Source organism: Homarus americanus, unplaced genomic scaffold (assembly GCF_018991925.1).
Source record: "Homarus americanus isolate GMGI-L3 unplaced genomic scaffold, GMGI_Hamer_2.0 scaffold4060, whole genome shotgun sequence".
NCBI classification, from domain to species: Eukaryota; Metazoa; Arthropoda; class Malacostraca; order Decapoda; family Nephropidae; genus Homarus; species Homarus americanus.
Window position 1 is genome coordinate 9,994,644 of NW_024746161.1, and position 21,117 is coordinate 10,015,760.

Here is a 21,117-nt window from a genome sequence, read left to right on the forward strand (position 1 = left end):
AACGTAAGGAAAGGAAACGAATAAGTTCCGTGTCGGTAGTAACCAACAAGTGATCCCGGGCCCTTCGTGCCCTTGTGAAAGTTTGAACGCTCGTGACAGCGTACAGCGAATGATGGTGCGCCAAGTCCGTAGACTTGCATCCTTTTCCATCGTAAATAAAATTGTTAATTAATGCCTTCCTAAAGAAACCATCGACATTGGACCAGGTTTGTTCTACTCTACGAATTTTTTTGCGATTTTTCCATCAAGTTTGATGAAAAGCGATTGTGCCGTTTCGGCTGCCCAGAACAGACAGACAGACAGACAGACAGACGCCTAGTCCTATAGTATATTAGATTAGATTAGATAATGCTAAGGCTAACAACAATGGAAGTCAGAGAGTGTGCTGTCACGCCTTCCAGGAATCCCGACAAGTGGATGTAATTTTTTACGACGTTGGACTTCACTCGGTGATTGATAACAAATAGTGCAGAGGAGTGTAGAGGTGATCTGGGAGAGTTATATTGAAGGGACGATAATGAGGGGTGTCACGCCACTATTACCTGTATACGCTCATTTGTTCTACTGCACCATCCTTACCTGTCCATCTCCACCATCTACCTACCTGTCCACCACCACCTACCTACCTGTCCACCACCTACCTACCTGTCCACCACCTACCTGTCCACCACCTACCTGTCCACCACCACCACCTACCTGTCCACCACCACCACCACCTACCTGTCTTCCACCACCCCGGCATCAACTGGGTGAAGGATCAATAATGTTGTTACGTCAGGCAAGTTGTGTAAGACATTATCCTTCTCTCTCCCTTCTCCTCCGTCCTCTTACGTCACCTTACCGTCTCTGTCTTTCTTCCCGTAAGGTTTACTAAACAACTATTCCGTGAACTTATTAATTAACAAAGCGTTTTCAAGGGTGTAGCAAAGGAGGTGTGTGTCGTAGGCAGATCCTATACACCTCAAGTGAACCATTGGAAGGAACGAGAGATTAGACCCACCAAACAAAACAATATGTTGAACACGAGAATCAAAATACTTCTAAATTATTCACCTAATTTACCTAGAGTTTGGAGTGTCGTTTTTCATTATTTTAATTATTTCTACTCTACTCGTGGACTCGGGCAACGCTTTCTATTTGCCTTTCTGTTACTCGTCAATAACTTGTGAACTCCTCAGCGTTAGGCAAGAGGAGTTTGATACCAATGCAGACATTAGTCTCATGTAATACAGATGTGAACGGACATTACCTAGTACTGTATTCCCAAGTAATTTATGTACTTGATGAACACTGGTAGAGGTATAGATAAATTCTGGAGCCACTACATGCATATTACTTATAAACAACTCATAACAGAGACATGGCCGATCGCCCAAGCGGCAAACAAGCAGATGAGTGGCGAAGAGGATAATGTGAAGTAAAGTAAAGAATTTCATCTGAAGATTAACCATCCAAACAATATATAAGGGATTAGGTTAGGTTAACGTTTGGGTACAATGGTCAGCATGCTCTCCTTGTAAGCGAGTGGTCCCGAGATTGATCTCTGGGTATGGGAAACTATGGGCAAGTTTCTTTACGCCATTAGCCTCTGTCTACCCAGCAGTAATTGGGAACCTGGATGTAAATCGATTTGTGGATCGTGTTCAGGAGTAAGGGTTAACCTACACAGTTGGTCAGTTATCCGATCTTCTTTGGTTAATTCTTGACACTTTTATACAGCTTGTGAACTTAGGGTGTGGTTCTGAATTACTGACGCATGAATGTTGTATTATGGAAAAGACCCACTAGTCAAAATCAATCTTAGTACACTGCACTGCTGGCCGCATTTATGGTCAAATTTATTTTTCTCTTTAAAATTATTGTTATTCACGTAGTCACCCCAACCCACATTCTGACCCCGACAGAAATAAGTCTAACGACTGTATTATTGATTAAATCGATAATTTGTTTACCATTATTTGTATGATTGCACTGTATTTGCCCTTGTTGAACCAATGTAAACATGTATGGCAGTATTAATGGATATTTTTCTATCTAAGGCCGCATAAAGATTGTGATGTGGAACTAATCACCATTATATAAGTACGCCAAGAATGTCTAACGTTTTCTGTGGTTTATTATTATCAGACATCGCTTATTTTCTGTTGTAGAATTAGATGGGATACTTCGAAATATGTTTTTTGTCATGTTTGTTGTGTGTGCGATTGTGTGATATACCGTATATAATGGTACATTGATATTGTTAAACACTGACAGTCATAATGTATTAATGTTATGTAAAATTATGGTGGTAGTTTTATATATCCTATTTATAGTCATAACGTTCTGCATACATAAAGTTATCCATATTACGGGAGAGCCTGAGATCCCATGACTTTATTTTATTTCAATGGTTAAAAGTCACATAGTAACATTCATGCATACATACATGAACATTTACCGATGATAACACACAAAATATTAGTTGCACTAAATTTCCAATGTGGTCTTACGTTTGTTTTATTATTAACTGGTAATTTCAGGTAAACAGTTATGGAGAAAATGGCTGACTACAAAAATTAAACAATAATGCTTCTCTTTTTTGTGTTTATTGAATTTGATGAACCTTTACGTGGATCAGCAATGAATGAATGTCGCCAACCAAATGCGTATCGTAAAATCACCAACACGAGTGCAACTTTTTCGTCATTTGATATTGACAAAGGTCTCTTTACATCCGAAAGAAAACTAAAATTTAAGAGTCCAAATCTTGAAGTCTAACGAACCTTTCGTCCATTTCGATGTGGAGTCTGTCAACGGTTTCTGTATCAGCCGCATAATTTCCTCCTCTGCAGAAGGATCTACATTCCCGTTGTTTCGCCAGGCGTCTTTGTTTTCGTTGTGTGCCGATTTGACGCTCCCCCAAAATATGCCAAAGGACCCCCCCCCCCCGCTTCACTACCCCACTGTTGACATATGACAAACTTTTTTGAGGTAAACGAAGCTTGGTAATTCAGAACTGATTTTGCTGATGCTTTTGATGACGTAATACTAATAGAGATAAGCGTCAATAAGCATAAAAAAACAGAACTATACCTTGGATGACTAGCGAGATATTAGAAATGAATTCACTCGTAAGATGCGGTATTAAGAACAAAATTGATGATGATTAAGCACATAGAGAACTTGACAAGAGAACAGTCAAAGAAGAAATTTATAAAGTGAACCCAAGCAGAATATTTAAATAGTATGATTAATGTAACAAAAATAATCCAAAAACGTTCTGGTAACAGCTAACACCTTGAACACGGCCGTAAACCAAAAGAACATTTGAACAATAGTGCTAAATATGACTAATGAACTTTGACTCATGATGCATCTGGAGGTAAAATGGAAGGAATCACTCCAAATATATTAAACTCTATAATATACTAGAGGCAATAACTAGATCACTACAATATCAGGTTTTTAAGGGATGGCGCTTCTGAGTGATACAGAATTAATAGATCTAGATCCGCCATCTAGTATGTGGATGTCGGTCACGCTAGAATAACCCGTTATAGTCCGTCCTTCTTTCCTCACACAGCCAAACTGTGGAATGCTCTGCCATCTTCTGTGTTTCCATACTCATACAATATCTCACTTCAAAATGCTTGTTTTCCGGCATCTTCGTGATGTAGATTAATATAATCTTTTTTTTTCTATTTTTTAATTTCTTTTTACTCTTTATTTTTTCGCTCCCTAGGCTCCGTTGTGGGTCGATGACCTGTGCCCGGGTGGGCTATTCCCCGTAAAAAAAAAAAATCTATCTTTCCATTCGTACTTATAATATGTCAGTTGAGTATAAGTTTGCCAGTGTCTGTTCAGGTAGGTCTTGTGATAATGATATTCTATAGTCTGTACAGTTGCCAGCCAGTTTTGTGGGTTCTGATCTCTCATTCGACATACATTCTTGCACCTGCTTGATCCATATATGCTTCAATAAAAATATTATACTTAAGTTTCAGCATATAAAGTGTCTCCTTACAGCTACCGAGAACATAACATATACGGTATTCAGCAGATCACTTAGAGCACTTCGGTACACAACTGTAAAGATAGGTACCCATTTACAGCTAAGTGGACTATGAGTGTCTATATCTGGTCTGCCATGGCCCTTCATAAATGTCGAATGCCATGCAACTAATCACTGAAATCATTAGCCACTTTTTCCTTTCTCTTAATTTGCCTGAACACTCGTTTCCTGCTGGAGCGTCTGAGTGGACTGTTCACTGCCTTAACTTGGGCGCGAAAAAAAAATAACAACTTTCAAATTTCATAATGATAAGAGCTTAATTAAGAAGCAGTTAATGTCGGCGTTGTAGTGATAAATATACACGTAGTCATGTGGAAGAACTTCATCAGGGAGTAACTAACTACAAGCTCATCATGATTCACAGGTGTAAGGCAACTGCTGGCTGGCCTTGTCACCTACAGCTCAGCAGGAACCTTGCCAAGAGAGATCAGTCAGCAAGTGTTAAACTACTGTATACTATTACAAGCCGGTAATATTTACAGTATTACAAAAGTGTAAATATACTGTATATACTATTACAAAATACAGACGAGAGCTATAAGTACAAAAACGTACACACTTAGAGACACCAGAACAGAAGTATAATTATATACGTACAAAAATAAATTCTTATTAATGCTAACCAAACTTCTTCATACTAACTTAATCCTTCATCTTACAGGTTAAACAAAATGTACAATACAGGATTTCGATGTATGTATAAAAACATTTCCAGCGTTTTATCTGTATTGTTTCTTAAGCTGTTTAGCGTCGAAGGAACACCACTAAAGTATACTTGTCACTCTTAGTTCAGTTTTGTGTAAATTTCGGTTTGGACAACTTGTACAACTGTTACTCGGAACACTATACAATATGGGCTCAACACCAGAAAATTTAACTTAAACTAATTATACAAATCACTCACGAATAATACTGTAGCAACACTTAATAAAATAATTATATTACCAAATTGGCCGTGTAAAGTATTAATTCATATATAAAATGAGGAGGAATGCGTAAGTTGTATGAAATTTCTGTTAATTTACACAAAATGCCAGATGAATTTATTATAAATGGCATTTTACACGCAAATCGTTACTGACTTCTTTCCCATCGTCACAAAATTACTCCATGTTCCCTTCTGAGATCTGCCACCAGTGTCTCGAAGCTACTGACTATAGCGATTATATTCTCTCACTTAGATTCTTTTGGGATGCCTCTATTGGTCACGATTCTGTGAGACAACTGTAATGAAACAGACACAATAAACTAAGAAGAGAATAACAGAGACTGATCCTACTTTGAAATTTAGATAATTTTTTGTCGGCCCAGAATCGTCCTGAAAAGATTGTTTTTATCGGACCAAAATCGTCCTGAAAAGATTATTTTTATCGGCCCAGAATCGTCCTGAAAAAATTGTTTTATCGGCACAGAATCAACTTTGTTTTATCGGCCCAAAATCATCAAAAAGATTATTTTTATCGGCCCAGAATCGTCCTGAAAAAAAAAATCAACTGATGGTCACAATAAACACCAAATTTTGAAGCACCAAAATTTTGTGTGTGTTACGGTCGCAGGATCGCTCCAAGAGACTCGTAAATTCAACAGCACTGAAGGTAATCCAAGCTTTCACCTGGTCATCGGGAAATCCTTAATTTCGAGACGTGCAAATGTCCAAGAGCAACTGGTCCACAGGTGACGGCAGAGGTCGACCGCCATCACCACCTGTTTACCTCACTCCCTGTTAGTTGGCCGCCAATTTCAGCTTGTAATCACTCCACCTTCAACTGCCACTTTTATCCACTATTGGTCCTTGTTTTGTAACGTCAAGAGAGGCTTCATTGTCATCGGTACAAAATTTATAATAAAATCAACCATGTCGCCTCCCCTCTACATGATAATATTTCCTGTTTCGCTGACCTTCTGCAGGCCTTCAATTTGTGACATGCTGGTTTCCTTAACCCGTCTATTTGGCAACTTTAGCTCACTCGAATATATTTTGACTCTTCAGTACAGTGTCAAATCATATCGTCAAAGATTAATAATTTGTTTCTTGTTTCAGTAGAATTCGAGTCTCAAGTCTTCAAAGTAATATAAATAGTTTCAGTTCCATATTTCCCTTACCATTTACTCCGCACACTGACTAGTTACGCAGCTAAAAACCGTGTGACTGCCTTGATTTTTAAGTTTTATACTGTAGTGTAGTATTGGAAACTATATAACGTTAAAAAAATATATTGCAGAAAACGGTCAAAAATAGGTATCAAAACTAATTAAAATATAGGTAATACAAAACAAACAGATACTTATGCTGCGATATAAAGTCTACTGTATATATATATATATATATATATATATATATGTATATATGTATATATACCAATGAAGTTAAGAGTGACATGATTTCGTTTATATCGTTCTCCTAGAGTTTCTGTCACTCGGAATCGAGTATGACGATCATCCAGCTGTGATACAATGATATGAGTAATCAAGGATGTCACCTTCGTTGGTGAGTTTTAAGGTGACTAAAGAGGCCGATACAGGACCGGCAGGGTCGTTCACAGATGTTGCACATGTGGATGACTACATCTAGTGCGGGAGGGGCAGCGGCAGCGTCTTTCCGGCGTTGGCGTTTGTCTGCCTCGGTTTGCAGTCAGGCTAATTCGAAAATATTGACATCTTCTTGTGTGGTGCTCCTTCAAGCGATACGGTGTGGAGTAATCGTCCCCCAGGTGAGGGGGTCGATTTGGCACTTTTTCAGGATTTGTCTACTGTCGTCCATGCCGGTAACATGGCCAGTCCAACGTAGTTGTTCATGGATAATGGTAGCCTCGATGCTCCTCCAGTTGGTGTCAGCAAGAATACTGGCATTTGTTCTCTTGTCTTCCCAGCGAACTCGGAGGATGGAGCGTAGACTACGTTGGTGAAAGTTTTCAAGTGCCTTGGGGTGCCTCCTGTATGTGACCCATGTCTCGCTGCCTTATATCAGGGTGGGGAGGTCCACTGCTCGATATACTCGGACAAGTGGAGACTAATCTTGGTAGAATTTAGCGTGTGGATACAACTCAACAGTACCTCGGGGCCTTGCAACAGTCAGGACCTTTCCTTCTTATTTGGGGGGAATTATAACCACAATCCTGTTGTCGAGGACTTCTCATTGACTTAGGTTACATGCTTGAATTTACTTAAGTACAGAATATCCAGCTATACAACTGCTTTGCTGCCTTGGCGTTACTTGACGCTATAACAGACGGGCATGTGGGTCTAAAATATATTCTGGTCCCTGTAATGGAAGGTGACATCTTGACCTGTCCAATGATCGTCCAGTCTATCGACATGCACAGGGTATTGATTTTTTCCGGTGAGTTACATGGATCTACTGGTTTATGTTGCTCTTCTTCTGAAAACTATGTTTATCACAGTGCGAAAACTCTCAAATTATCGGAAAAGTGTTTTACAGTACAAAACACAAACACAAGTATGAAGTATATTATGCAGTAAAACAGTAGAGATGTCACTAGACTGGTCAGTGGTCACACACACACACACACACACACACACACACACACACACACACACACACACACACACACAAACTCGATTTGTAAATCTCGTAAGACGAAGGCCAGATGTACTTCAGGATTGGCCTCATTCTTGATGGTTAGGTAAGACTCAATTTAGACTGGGGAACATTTGACCTACTACCGATTTTTGCCATTAATAAGACCAGTTAACGCCCTCCCCTTGAAAGTGACTCTTCATTTCTCTGTGTAAACATTCTTTTCTGGTGACTTTTTCCTTTCTCATATTCCTCATGTTGACAGTGGGTAGGTCACAGTGACTATGACACACAAGTCAACACCTCCTGATTGCGGTTTTCATTCTCAGAGATTAATGCCTTTTGTATTCTTTAAGCGTGGGTAAGGGCCACCGCATCTTATTTAAAATAAGCATCGCATTTTCACCTCCACTTTGGTCCCATTCGTTCTCTCATGTGTAATCGTAAAAAGAATTGACTACAGGAAGTGTTGACAATTTCTCTTTTTTATTTATTTTTCGTAGTAAATTAAGGGAAGTCATGTGTGTGTGTGTGTTCTTATCTCTAATCTAAGAGGAGATTTAACGAGGAAATTTTAATATTTTTGTGTCGTATAAGTGAGTCATTTGTATCCCTTCTCACGTCTTGATTTTAAAAGATAAAATTTAATAGACTAACACCCCAGAGTCGTCAGCCATCGATGTACACGTACCTTGTAACCTCAGTTTTTCTTCTCTCCACACAACACCCTTGAAACGCTTACAATTATCTTCATTGAACTTCACAATAATCGAGGAACTGATATTTAGCGTAGTCATTAATTTGATTTTATTATTCTTTTTTCTTCTAAAAAATTCTCGATAGTCAGTGTTTCCTCAGACGGGGTGAATTAGTATTTACATGCTGTAATAGCCGAGTCACTGAGAGCAAGTATACGTACTCATTACTTAGACTTATTAAGTTGAGTAAGGATTGGAAACACTTGAGGATGGCGAATAGGGAGGGAAGAGCGTTGATGGATACGACCGTTGAATGTGGAGGCGATGCTGATGATGATAGGATGGAGAGAAGAGAGCCATTTTGCTCAGGAAGGTGGAAGACGGTGTAGGAGGAAGGTTAAAGTTAGGAGGTGGGAAATAAAGAGGGAGATTTGATAGCAGGTGGGCTATCCAACTTACGGAGACGGGGTTAAATCTGCCATGTCAACATTTCCGCAGGTCCTTTACGGTAAGGGAAGACAAGCTAAAATATTCTAAGCTAAGGTAGTTCATGGTGTTGGGGAGGGGGGCCTTCCACGTCCTTTGTGTATCTTGGTTTTCATATGTGGAGGCGTGGTGGAATGTGGGTGTACAGTATAAGTACGGTGGTTGAGTCTTGTTTCACGTCTGTAACACCAGCTTGAGATAATAAGTGAGAGAGAAAAAGTGTATTTTTTCCTTCTTATATATTTATTTTATTTTGTTAATTTTCTTCGAGATTTGAATTCAGAAAAAAAGAGAGATTGGCGGAGAAACAAATGAAGAACGAGGATGGATGATGGTGAAGAAAGATACGATGCTTAAGGAAGATCCATTTAGATGAGATTAAAAGAATGACTAGAAAAAAAAATATTTAAATATCGTTATTATTGATCGATACATGCATGGTTCATGTTATTGATACGAAATTTTGAATTCGTTGAGTTCACGTATATATAAAATTATCAACATTTTGGGAATAAAAGCAATTAACTCATCATAGTTCCACTATTTGTACTGTACTTACAACACTAATCTGTAATACTAAAGTGTAACACCGAACTGTAACCCCAAACTATAACACCATACTGTAACAGAGTGCATACATCAGGTGAGAGTTATTGACGTTTATAACAGTGAGGCACACGGAGGTTAATCCTTGACTTCCACAACTTTTTCTTCTGATTTTACTCACCAAACTGGTCAGTGGAACTCGTGTTTTAAAACTGGTTTGTGGTGTGGGTGGTGGGGGGTATTTTTTCCATAATTTCGCGAGTGATTTTCTGTACTCAACTTTCGGAACATTTTTCCTAGAAAGCCGGGGTAAACACGGCTTTAGCTGGACATTCACCATGACCACCCGCAATTTACCGAGTTGAAAAAAAAAGAGAATAAAAAGATAAATATATTTTTCTTTTGACAGCCACAACGGGTGAACGCGCGTGGGTTGTCAACCTTGGTGGTGCACTGAAGAACAATGGCACCTTCTGCTGTATAGTCACGCGCCCTGAGGCTCATGAATTTACGATCGATTAATAATGAACCTTTGTAAGATAGTATACGTTATATATTAAATGGCTTCACACTTAACAGCTCTACAAGTAATCTCTTATCTCTTCCTTCTTTTACTTTTAAATAGAGTTTCTTTCATCTTGTTACTCACGGTTTACCAGTGCAGTGAACGTATTCCATCACCATCTCGCATGCTTCAGAGTTTTAAAGATCTGTGCAGTAATTATCTTCTCCTCATTGGAATAAAGATAAGTCGTCTTAATAATGTAGTCCTAAAGTAAATATCTTAGTTACTGAAGCCCTTCCGAAATTCAGTAACAACAAATCAATTTAATAACGACAATGATATTTTTATTTTTGTGTAAGTTATGTTTTCATATTTCCAGTTAAGGGAAACTTATAACTTAAGTGAGTCAACAAAGGTGTTTTCTCTCGGCTCCAATTAGAAGGAAATATGACTCGAATCTCTGAAAATCTGTTTACATGTCTGTGGTGCAGAGATCAGAGGAAGGTGAAGAGGGATGTTTGTACTCACCTGAGCCCGAAATAAGGAGACAATTAGAGAACCAGAGAACTAGAGAGAGAGAGAGAGAGAGAGAGAGAGAGAGAGAGAGAGAGAGAGAGAGAGAGAGAGAGAGAGAGAGAGAGAGAGGACAGTAGTTGCTCGTATCTTCATAAAATATTTTCCACAGATAGATAGATAGATAGATAGATATTTTATTGACCACAAATTATGAATACTGAGTTTACACTAAAATTTTACATAAAATGATTCAAATGCAAATGCTTTAAAACACCAAACATTAATAAAAGTTAATTGATTCAACCAGTAACACAAAAAACAGAGGAAACCTACGAGTAAATTAAGTACAAAAATAACTGCAAGTAAAATATACTAAAACATATAAAATAGTTGTGGTTAATGGTGTGTCCCTGTGACGTCTACTATATACATGAAGTATTCGATGACCTGCACGGCAAACAGTTCATAATCCGTTCTTTCAGATCACACACACACACACATGAACGATTACAATGTAAGCATCTTCACGACTTGTATGTCCCTTATCTTAGAGACCATGAGCCGTGAAGATGTTCCCGTTTAATTGCTCGTGTGTGTGTGTGTGTTCATGGGCCCCACTTCGACCCCTCTTATGAACTTAACAACCGCCGTAAACTCTAAGATCGTCTAACCCAGTTCTGTTTATGTCAGTTGATCCGCCAGCGGGAATTAGTAAAAATTAGTATGTTGAACTTTTTATCCTGGTTAAGAGAAAACTGCGTATGTTTACAATAGAGTCACAGTGTCATCTGCTCACCCTCTTGTTTCGTAATTTGAGGTGAGGCAGTAAAACGGGTACTTGAGTATTCACTTAGAGGTAAAAATTAACCTCCCAACCTTTAATTATCAAGATCCAGATCGCCGGGCGTCGTGTGTAGTACAGTCCTGCCCCCAAAAAAATATCGTTAGTCATGGGGTTGATGTGGTCTCAGACTTTCCAAACAATGTTACCCGACCTGTTCCTGAACGGTTGGTAGCCTACATCTGTGACCTTTGAGCATGAATGAGTATAGCACGTTTTTGAATGATACATGCATTAATATATTAATATAGTTTTATTAATGGGTTTCTTTGGTTATATTGTGTTTAGTTGTGCCATACAAGGACGACTCACCCCCCAATCCTACCCCCGTCTCTAGCTGTTGCTGATAGGCCGTGTAGACGTACGTACCAACTTATGATGATGCACTGGAGATCATATCAAAGCATTTCGCCTAATTTTTCAAATTGTAGCGACGGAAAATCTAACGATACCTTTTTTGGAGAGACTGTACAGCACAAGAGGTCAGTAAACACCTAGAAGGATCTCTTGTGTTGCGACTCAGACATATTGTTCATTCTTCACTGGTGTCGTAGGATATTTTTTCCCCTTTATTGGGTTAATATGATGCAGAGGGCGTTAGGTACGTTGTGAGGGTTAGTCATCACTGGTAGAGGTTAGGAGTTTAATAGAGTTTAAAACTCACTCTCAGTCCTGCCCTTGATGTTTGATGTCTCTTCGACCACAGTTATACTGTCCCCTATAGTGAAGTGTGTCATCACCATTACCAAAAAGGGTCCAACACCCCTGAGGTGCTGCACGCCTGGACGTCGTAAGGTCCCTTCTACTTGTCCGTCTCTCTTCACCTCCTTTACTGGGGTTTTTATTGCTGCGTCATCCTACTCCAGGAAGTGGATGAACACTAGACGTTTAGTACGTTTTTACCTTCGTCCAGGGTCTAGTGTCAACGGAGCTAACAGCAGCAATATCCAGTATAAACGAGATTCCTGTTAAGTGACCGCCATTGTCTGTACGTTGAACAATGACCAATGCTATAGTTGAGTAAACACAATGACTCCACACCGAGGAAAGTGTATGGTTGGCCCCAAGAAAACCGCATTAGGTGTAATTCACTAATGGTCCTTGGGCGTTTTTTGGTCGATCTTTTGTCATGCTGGAAGTGATCTGGTCGTGTCCAGTAAAAAAAAAAAAATTTGTTACATAAGGGAAAATTTTTCCTGATGTTTCCTGCTGAGTTGTGGGTCAGTGCTGTTGCTTCTATGTAACTGGAGAACGAAAGTGGCGAGGATATACACAAGATTAAACAATGGTTTATGTATAGTGAGATGCTCCAGTAATTATAAACCGTCTTTTGGTTAGTCTTGAGGATGACCACTGTTATTGTCAGGTTTAGCTAAACTTAAGGAATACAGAGAAAAAGTCGAACTCTCGCAGGTCTTGATAAAAGTATTTGACCATTAAGAGACTGCTTCAGCCTCCCTCTGAGCAAGAAAAAAAGAAAAGAAAAAATATAATCTGATAATCAACGACATACCTTTATGTCATAAGAGCCACAAGTGTTCAGTAACAGACGCCAGACTGTGGTTCACTGCCGTTGTCTATCATCTCCCGACACGTTTTCCGATAAACAGCATACACCATTCATATTTTCTCGCTTACCTGCACGACCAGTGAAGTTTAATGATAAAAGGTATCGTTGTTACCTAACTGTGTGAGTATTGTTCCTAACTGACTGACCGAGAGAAAAGTCCTTCCACCCCTCCTACCTTTATCTTCTTCGCCAGTGATCGACCTGTTAGCCGCTTGGGCGGTTGGTTACGTCTCTGTTAAACACTTTTAGAAAGTACTGGGCATTCACTAGCTTCAGAATGTATCTGAACCTGCGTCAGTGTTGGTCAAGTCTGGTCTTGAATGTCCCTCACTCGGTACCGTCACAACACTCTCTAGTAGATTATTTCTAGAGTTCACAACTCTCACTAAAAAGAAACAAGCTTTCCCTCACAATTTTCTGAGCTTGTGGCTTCTTCAACCTGAAAATGTAACCTCTACTGAGGTGAGCATCCGCTAGTTCCACGTATGAATACTCGACTAAGCAATATCCTCTGAAATGTTTTTAGACTTTTATTAAGTCACCTCTTGCCCGTCTATAGTATAAGCTAGGCAACTGCCCAGGGGGTGACAGCACCCCACTTCTGAAGAGCGTTATTGGGGTTAGTACCATCCAGGAAGGTGAATGCTATTCTTATAGTCTGTTCACTCGAACTTTGGAAATGTGGTCTAGAGCTGTTTGTAACAAGACAGCTGACTGGCTGACGGGAAAAAGTGCGACGTGTTACTCAACTGAGCTTTAGTATTTCATTTATTTCATCTATATTATACAGTTTTAAGGAAGATATTCAGCGCTGATCTCTGATAATTTCTGCACTCGGAGAAGTAGAAATTAGCAGGTAAAACACATTGGTAACATACTGTACAATATATCATAAAGATGACAAAATTTCAGTGATTTCCCCACCTCTTTCTGCCCACATGACTCACTAAAGTACAAACATCGGTCTCTTCTTCATATTTCACTTCGTCTTTCCAATCACAAAACTGTAACCACCTGAACTAAGACCCACCACCACTACTACCGTTATTGTTGTTGTCAATGGCTCTCTACCACATGAAGTTGCATAAATAAACTATAAGCACATTTTCATCTTTTCCATTAATTAAACATCAATATATAGTACTTACGATACCATTCTAGTCTTGAACTTTGTGTATGATCATTGTTCGTGTTTCCTTTAGAATCTAGTGACAATCGGTTAGGTAGAAGACATGTTATTTGGATGAGAACAGATGAAGATTATGAAAACACCAAGTTAAAAAAGCCAACAATCACTGATGCAATTTACCTGATTCTTTTAGTACTGTTGCATTATAAAACATTACTAAGAAATATCCTCAGTATGAAGTCATTAAGGAGGAGGATTTCTGAGAGAACAAATCATTATTATTATTATTATTATTATTATTATTATTATTATTATTATTATTATTATTATTATTATTATTATTATTATTACCATGTTCCCACATCACCTCCACCCATTGTCAACATACAGAAATGGAAGAATTGAAATTGTAAAATGGAAAATCAAATCAATGTAATATACAGCTGCAAAGTTTATTACTATTGTTCAGTTGGGAATGATACAGAAGTTGCCGTCACTGTCAACACTGATCACAATCTGATAAGGCTACATTATCGTCCGTATCCTCCATATCTACTGAAGCCACCAAAGCCACCACCGTGCCCTCCAAAGCCTCCAAAGCGACTATGGCCAGGTTCGGGGTCTGCATCAGCGCTCCTTTTGCCATAGTGGTGCTGGCGGCCAACTCCTTGGAAGCCACCATAACCACCATAGCCTCCATAGTTTAGATGACCAGCACTGGGATCAGCCTCAGGGTCAGCCAGAGCTTCGGCCTCGGCGCTTCTCTTGCCGCGGTAGCCACCATGACCACCATAGCCGCCAAATCCTCCATGGGATCTGCCGCCGAAGCCTCCAAATCCTCCATGGAAACCCGGGTCAGCTTCTGGGAGGGGCTCAGCGCTCCCAGTCACTGCAAGTGTGGCCACGAGGGCGAATGCTGCTACCTGCAAGAGGATATTAACACCAAGTTAAATTTTAGGACTACATCGCTGTTTCCAAACCTGCATATAAGTAATGGAGGTGTCATAAGTATTGCAAGTAGAAACAAAAATCTATATCATTAAATAACAAGTGCAAAACTCACCAAGACCTTCATACTGTGGTGTCTCAACTTGAACTGCCGTGAGGGGAAGCTGCGAGCTCTTTTATACCTCTCTTAGCTGTGACACACCCTCTGCCAAGCTGAGCAGCCAGTTTTCAAGGTCTTACCCCAAAAAAGATCTTTTTCAACAGTACATACAATAGACACCACTCATCGTGACGCCCTTTCTTATTGTCAGGCGATGTTTAGGTAGTCACTGGTGGGTAAAAATCTGGTGAACTCAAGGTAGGATATTGACTTCCGTGTTACTTAATGTGTTGTTGCTCGTAATTATCAATAAACAGTCTTCATCCTCCTCTTAGAACTATTTAATCACTCGTTAACTGTTAAGATAGTTACACTTAATCTTCTTAATATATATTGTTTTGTAGTGTAGGTAGTACAGGTATTTGGTTGTAAGGTTTAATAATTACTATTTTTTTATGAGCCGTGTGATGACTTTCCCTAACTATCCTCCTACTGAGTTACAAGAGCACCATAATACATTCTCTTGATCGTCCCTCGTCATAACAACACACGTGTACTTGATTTCTTCCCTCCATTATTAATCTCTATCTCAGTTCCCTCCACGGGGCATGACTGGGTATAAATGCTTCAGTAAAGTATTCTCTGTTCATCTGACTTTCACTACAGTATAAGATTTCGTTCTCTTTATATGTCAATCTATCTTACCAGCGTCACAAAGGACAGTCTTGGAAACACTTGAACTAAGATCCACCACAACCAACCTCATGACTCTAACACATTACTCTACCACATGACTCCACTACATTACTCAATATCATGAATTCACCACATTAATCCACCACATGGCTCCATCATATGACTACCACATGACATCACGTGAATCCACCACGTGATTACCACATGATTCCACCACATAGTACCACCACATGACTCCACCACACGACCCAACACGGGACTCCACTACGTGATTCTACCACACGACTAAAAGACATGACTCCACCATATCACTCTACCACAGTACTCCACCAAGAAGTTATTTATTTTTTGAACCACCAGTTTCAGTTAGTTAAGATTGACTGACGAGCCTTACAAAGTGTCACACAGAGAGAGGGGGAGATGGTGTTAAGTCCAGGTAGAGCTTCTTTACCTTATGTACCTAATGACCACCTAACTTGGGGTGACCAGGCCGAGGGAAGGAGACCCAGAGACATGTGTAGCCTTGTGTGCAGTAATCCAGACTGGGACGTAGTGTACTACAGTACGTGAGATATATAAAGATGGAGGAACATTTACTAATCTTGGAATTAGAATGTACGTACGTTTAATAATTTCGAAATCTTTTTTTTTTCACTGCTGCTCTCACTTGTCAAGCTGTCTATAGTCATTAATCTCTCACGATGTCTAGATCTTTACATTGATTTCCGACCATCGTTCTCTTTGTACAATGTTTTGATGTGTGTGTGGTGTGTGGCAGGAGGAAGGTGAGCCGTGTATACCTGGAGCAGTGTACGTTAGAGCTCACTGTACTAACTTATTCCTGTATATAAGAGAAATGATTTAGATCGAAACCTTTAATTGTGTTTATTAACGGATCTACAACATAATTAAGTAAACTGAAACAGAAGTCGGATGATTAAAGTCAAGTATATTTTAATCTTTTCCAATGATTCAGCATCACCATAATATCCAACATATAGTATCAATCGGTGTAGTCTCATTATTTCTTAGTTTCCCGCAGACAAATCTTACGACCAAGAAACTTTCTACTTCAATACCGCCTTAAAATTACCAACAAACCACTATTGCAGTTTTTCTAACTCTTCTGGTACTGTTGGATAGTAAAATTATATTACTATGAAATTTCCTTATTGGCAAGTTATTAAGGAGGAAGAATTATGAGAGGAAATAATTCATATTATTATTATTATTATTATTATTATTATTATTATTATTATTATTATTATTATTATTGCCTTGGTCCTCATCACCTCCACCAACTGTTAATGAACTTATACATATATAAGAAATAAAACTGTGGAAAGGAAAGTAAAATCTTTATATTGTACAGCTGCAAAGTTTATTACTACTGTTCAGTTTGAAAAAATACAGAAGTTGCCGTCACTGTCAATATTGATGAGGATCCTGACAAAGCCGCATTATCGTCCGTATCCTCCATATCTACTGAAGCCACCAAAGCCACCACCGTGCCCTCCAAAGCCGCCATAACGACTAAAGCCAGGTTCGGGGTCTGCGTCAGCGCTCCTTTTGCCATAGTGGTGCTGGCGGCCAATTCCTTGGAAGCCACCATAACCACTGTAGCCTCCATAGCTTAGATGACCATCACTGGGATCAGCCTCAGGGTCAGCCAGAGCTTCGGCCTCGGCGCTTCTCTTGCCGCGGTAGCCACCATGACCACCATAGCCGCCAAATCCTCCATGGGATCTGCCGCCGAAGCCTCCAAATCCTCTATGGAAACCCGGGTCAGCTTCCGGTAGGGGCTCAGCGCTCCCAGTCACTGCAAGTGTGGCCACGAGGGCGAGTGCTGCTACCTGCAAAAGGATATTAACACCAAGTTAAATTTTAGGCTTCCAACGCTGTTTGTAAACCTGTATATAGGTAATGAAGATGTCATTAGTATTGCAAGGAGGAGAAAATACAATTCCATATCATTAAATAATAAGTTGAAAACTCACCAAGACCTTCATGCTGGGGTGTCTCAACATAAAGTGTGCCGTGGGGAGAGGCTCCGGGGTCTTTTATGCCTCCTTGAGCTATGACACTCCCCTGACAAACAAAGCTGAACAGCCAGTTTCCAAGGTCTTGTCCCCTCCCCTTACCCCCCTTCCCCCCAAAAAAATCTTTCCCAACAGTACATGGATACCAGTCATCGTGACGTCATTCCTTATTGTCACATGGTGGTTAGGTAGTTACTGAAGGTTAAAAATCTAGTGAACTCAAGTTTCGATTTCGACTTCCGTGTTACTTAATGTTTTGCAGCTCGTAATTATTAGATGATAGATTTTCAATAAACAGGCTTGATCCTCCTCTTAGAAATATTTAATGACTCGTAAACTGTTCAGAGTATTATATTTAGTTTTCTTAATATATGTTATTTTTAGTAAAGGCAGTACAGGTATTTGACTGGAGGGAATAAATACCATTTTTATATGAGCCGTGTGATGACTTTCCCTAACTATCGTCCTACTGAGTTACAAGAGCATCATAATACATTCTCTTGATCATCCCTCGTCATAACAACACACGTGTACTTGATGTTTTCCCTCCATTATTAATCTCTATCTCAGTTTCCTCCACGGGGCATGACTGGGTATAAATGCTACAGTAAAGTATTCTCTGTTCATTTGACTTTCACTACAGTATAAGATTTCGTTCTCTTTATATGTCAATCTATCTTACCAGCGTCACAAAGTACAGTACAACAAAGGACAGTCTTGGAAACACCTGAACTAAGACCCACCACCACATGACTTTACCACATGACTCACGTGACTCTACCACATGAATCTGCAATTGGACTTATAGATGGTACTCCACCACGTGATTCAAGCACAAGACTCCACCACACGACTCTATCACATGACTCAGGCACATGATTCCACCACATGACTCTGCCATATCACTACCACAGTACTCCACCAAGAAGTTATTTATTTTTTTAACCACCAGTTTCAGTTAGTTAAGATTGACTGACGAGCCTTACAAAGTGTCACACAGAGAGAGGGGGAGATGGTGTTAAGTCCAGGTAGAGCTTCTTTACCTTATGTACCTAATGACCACCTCACTTGGGGTGACCAGGCCGAGGGAAGGAGACCCAGAGACATGTGTAGCCTTGTGTGCAGTAATCCAGACTGGGACGTAGTGTACTACAGTACGTGAGATATATAAAGATGGAGGGACATCTACCTATCTTTGAATTGAAAGGTTCGCACAGTGCATTTTATAATTTCGAAATCTCTGTTATTATTTTCACTGCTGCTTTCACTTCTCGCGTTGTGTTTAGTGACTAATCTCTTGCGATGCCTAGATCTTGTATTTATTTCTGGCCATCGTTCTTTTTGTACAATGTTTTGATGTATGTGTAGTGTGTATGTGGTGTGTGGCAGGAGAAAGGTGATCCGTATATACCTGGAACAGTGTATGTTAGAGCTCGCTGTACTAACTTATTCTTGGATATAAGAGAAATGATTTGGATCAAACCCTTTAGTTGCGTTTATTAACGAATATACAACACGATAATAAGAAAAAGGAAACAGAAATGGGATGATTAAACGTCAAGTACAATTTAATCTTTTCCCTTGGTTCATCATCACTACATAGTACCTACGTCATCAATCCTGTCTCCAATGTTTTGTAAGATCATTGCTCATCCTTCCTTTAGTGTTTACCATAATATCCAGCAAGTAGTAACAGTTGGTGTAGTCTAATATTATTCCTTAGTTCCCTGCAGACAAAACTTACGACCAGGAAACTTTTTACTTAAATTCTGCCTTAAAATCGCGAACAAACTACCATTGCTATTTACCTGATTCTTCTAGTATTGTTGAATCGTAAAACTATATTACTAAGAAATTTTCTTAGTGGTAAGCCATTAAGGAGGAAGACTTCTGAGAGTAAATAATTCATGTTTGTATTATTATTGCCTTGGTCCTCATCACCTCCACCAACTATTAATAACTTATATCTAAGAAATAAAATTGTAGAAAGGAAAGTAAAATCTTTGTATTGTTAAGCTTGCAAAGTTTATTACTATCGTTCAGTTAGAAATAGTTCAGAAGTTGCCGTCGCCGTTAATACTGATCAGGATCCTCAGAAGGCGACATTATCGTCCGTATCCGCCATATCTACTGAAGCCACCAAAGCCACCACCGTGCCCTCCAAAGCCTCCAAAGCGGCTATGGCCAGGTTCGGGGTCTGCGTCAGCGCTCCTTTTGCCATAGTGGTGCTGGCGGCCAATTCCTTGGAAGCCACCATAACCACCGTAGCCACCATAGCTTAGATGACCAGCACTGGGATCAGCCTCAGGGTCAGCCAGAGCTTCGGCCTCGGCACTTCTCTTGCCGCGGTAGCCACCATGACCACCATAGCCTCCATGGGACCTGCCACCGAAGCCTCCAAATCCTCTATGGAAACCCGGGTCAGCTTCCGGGAGGGGCTCAGCGCTCCCATTCACTGCAAGTGTGGCCACGAGGGCGACTGCTGCTACCTGCAAGAGGATATTAACAACAATTAAAATATCAAGACACATAAGCAGTGTCATTAATATTGTATGTAAGAAAAATAAAGTATCATTAATTAACAAGTACAAGACTCACCAAGACCTTCATACTGGGGTGTCTCAGCCTGAACTGTGGCGTATGGACGGCTGGTGTCTCTTTTATACTGTAGCTTCCCTCTACCTGGCCACGCTGAACAGCTTGTTTTCAAGGTCTCACCCACATTTCTTTGTTAACAGCACTTGGACAATCATCATGACCTCAGCTCTTAATGTCACCTTATGTTACCTAGTCATTGGCGGGTGAAAATCTGAAAGACTTAGGATAGTGACTTTCATGTTTCTTAATGTCTCCCAGTTCGTAATTAGTAGATGGTTGATTTTACACAATTAGGCTTTAGATTCCTCTTATAACTATTCAAATACATTCAAACTGTTTAAAGTAATGGTTATACATGATTTCTAATAGAGGTTGTATATGCTTAAATTATTAATTAAATCTTAATTTTAATTATGAAACATATGAAGATTTTTTCTAAATATCCTGTGACTGCGTTACAATTCCATCATGATACATTCTCTTGAACGTTCCTATCCATAAATTCAAATGCACTATACTCGAAAATATCATTATTATTTTGTTTATAAATGTATTTCCCCCTTGAGATATTAATGGTTACAAATTCTAAAGGTAAACTATTCTCTGCCCACTTGACTCACCAAAGTATATAAGTCAGTTTCTTCACATTTCAATCCTCCTTATTAGTCACGAACTACAAAAACAACACAACATTATAAAGAGCTGCACTAAGCCCCAACACCACTACTACCAAGGCTCCATTAGCATTGTTGTCAAAAGCTATCTACTATGGCTACCACACGACTCATCCACATGATTGTACCACACCTTGACCACATAATTCCACACAATTCAACATGACTCCAACGTATGA

At 39.6% G+C, this 21,117-nt stretch overlaps 3 protein-coding genes across 3 annotated transcripts; all 3 read right to left on the bottom strand.

Annotated features, from left to right (window-relative positions):
• Nucleotides 1-14,319: 14,319 nt before the first annotated feature.
• Nucleotides 14,320-15,051, bottom strand: LOC121879045 (glycine-rich cell wall structural protein-like). The gene is made up of 2 exons (XM_042385532.1): nucleotides 14,947-15,051; nucleotides 14,320-14,806 (listed from the first exon to the last, which is right to left on the bottom strand). Exons 1-2 carry the CDS (start codon nucleotides 14,956-14,958, stop codon nucleotides 14,414-14,416), a joined length of 405 nt encoding a protein of 134 aa, XP_042241466.1. The 5' UTR covers nucleotides 14,959-15,051; the 3' UTR covers nucleotides 14,320-14,413.
• A 1,921-nt stretch (nucleotides 15,052-16,972) lies between these two features.
• Nucleotides 16,973-17,648, bottom strand: LOC121879032 (glycine-rich cell wall structural protein-like). The gene is made up of 2 exons (XM_042385514.1): nucleotides 17,625-17,648; nucleotides 16,973-17,480 (listed from the first exon to the last, which is right to left on the bottom strand). Exons 1-2 carry the CDS (start codon nucleotides 17,634-17,636, stop codon nucleotides 17,088-17,090), a joined length of 405 nt encoding a protein of 134 aa, XP_042241448.1. The 5' UTR covers nucleotides 17,637-17,648; the 3' UTR covers nucleotides 16,973-17,087.
• A 2,026-nt stretch (nucleotides 17,649-19,674) lies between these two features.
• On the bottom strand, nucleotides 19,675-20,343 carry LOC121879034 (glycine-rich cell wall structural protein-like). Its single transcript, XM_042385516.1, has 2 exons — nucleotides 20,265-20,343; nucleotides 19,675-20,155 (listed from the first exon to the last, which is right to left on the bottom strand). The coding sequence occupies exons 1-2, from the start codon at nucleotides 20,274-20,276 to the stop codon at nucleotides 19,772-19,774; spliced, it is 396 nt and encodes a 131-aa protein (XP_042241450.1). The 5' UTR covers nucleotides 20,277-20,343; the 3' UTR covers nucleotides 19,675-19,771.
• Nucleotides 20,344-21,117: the final 774 nt, after the last annotated feature.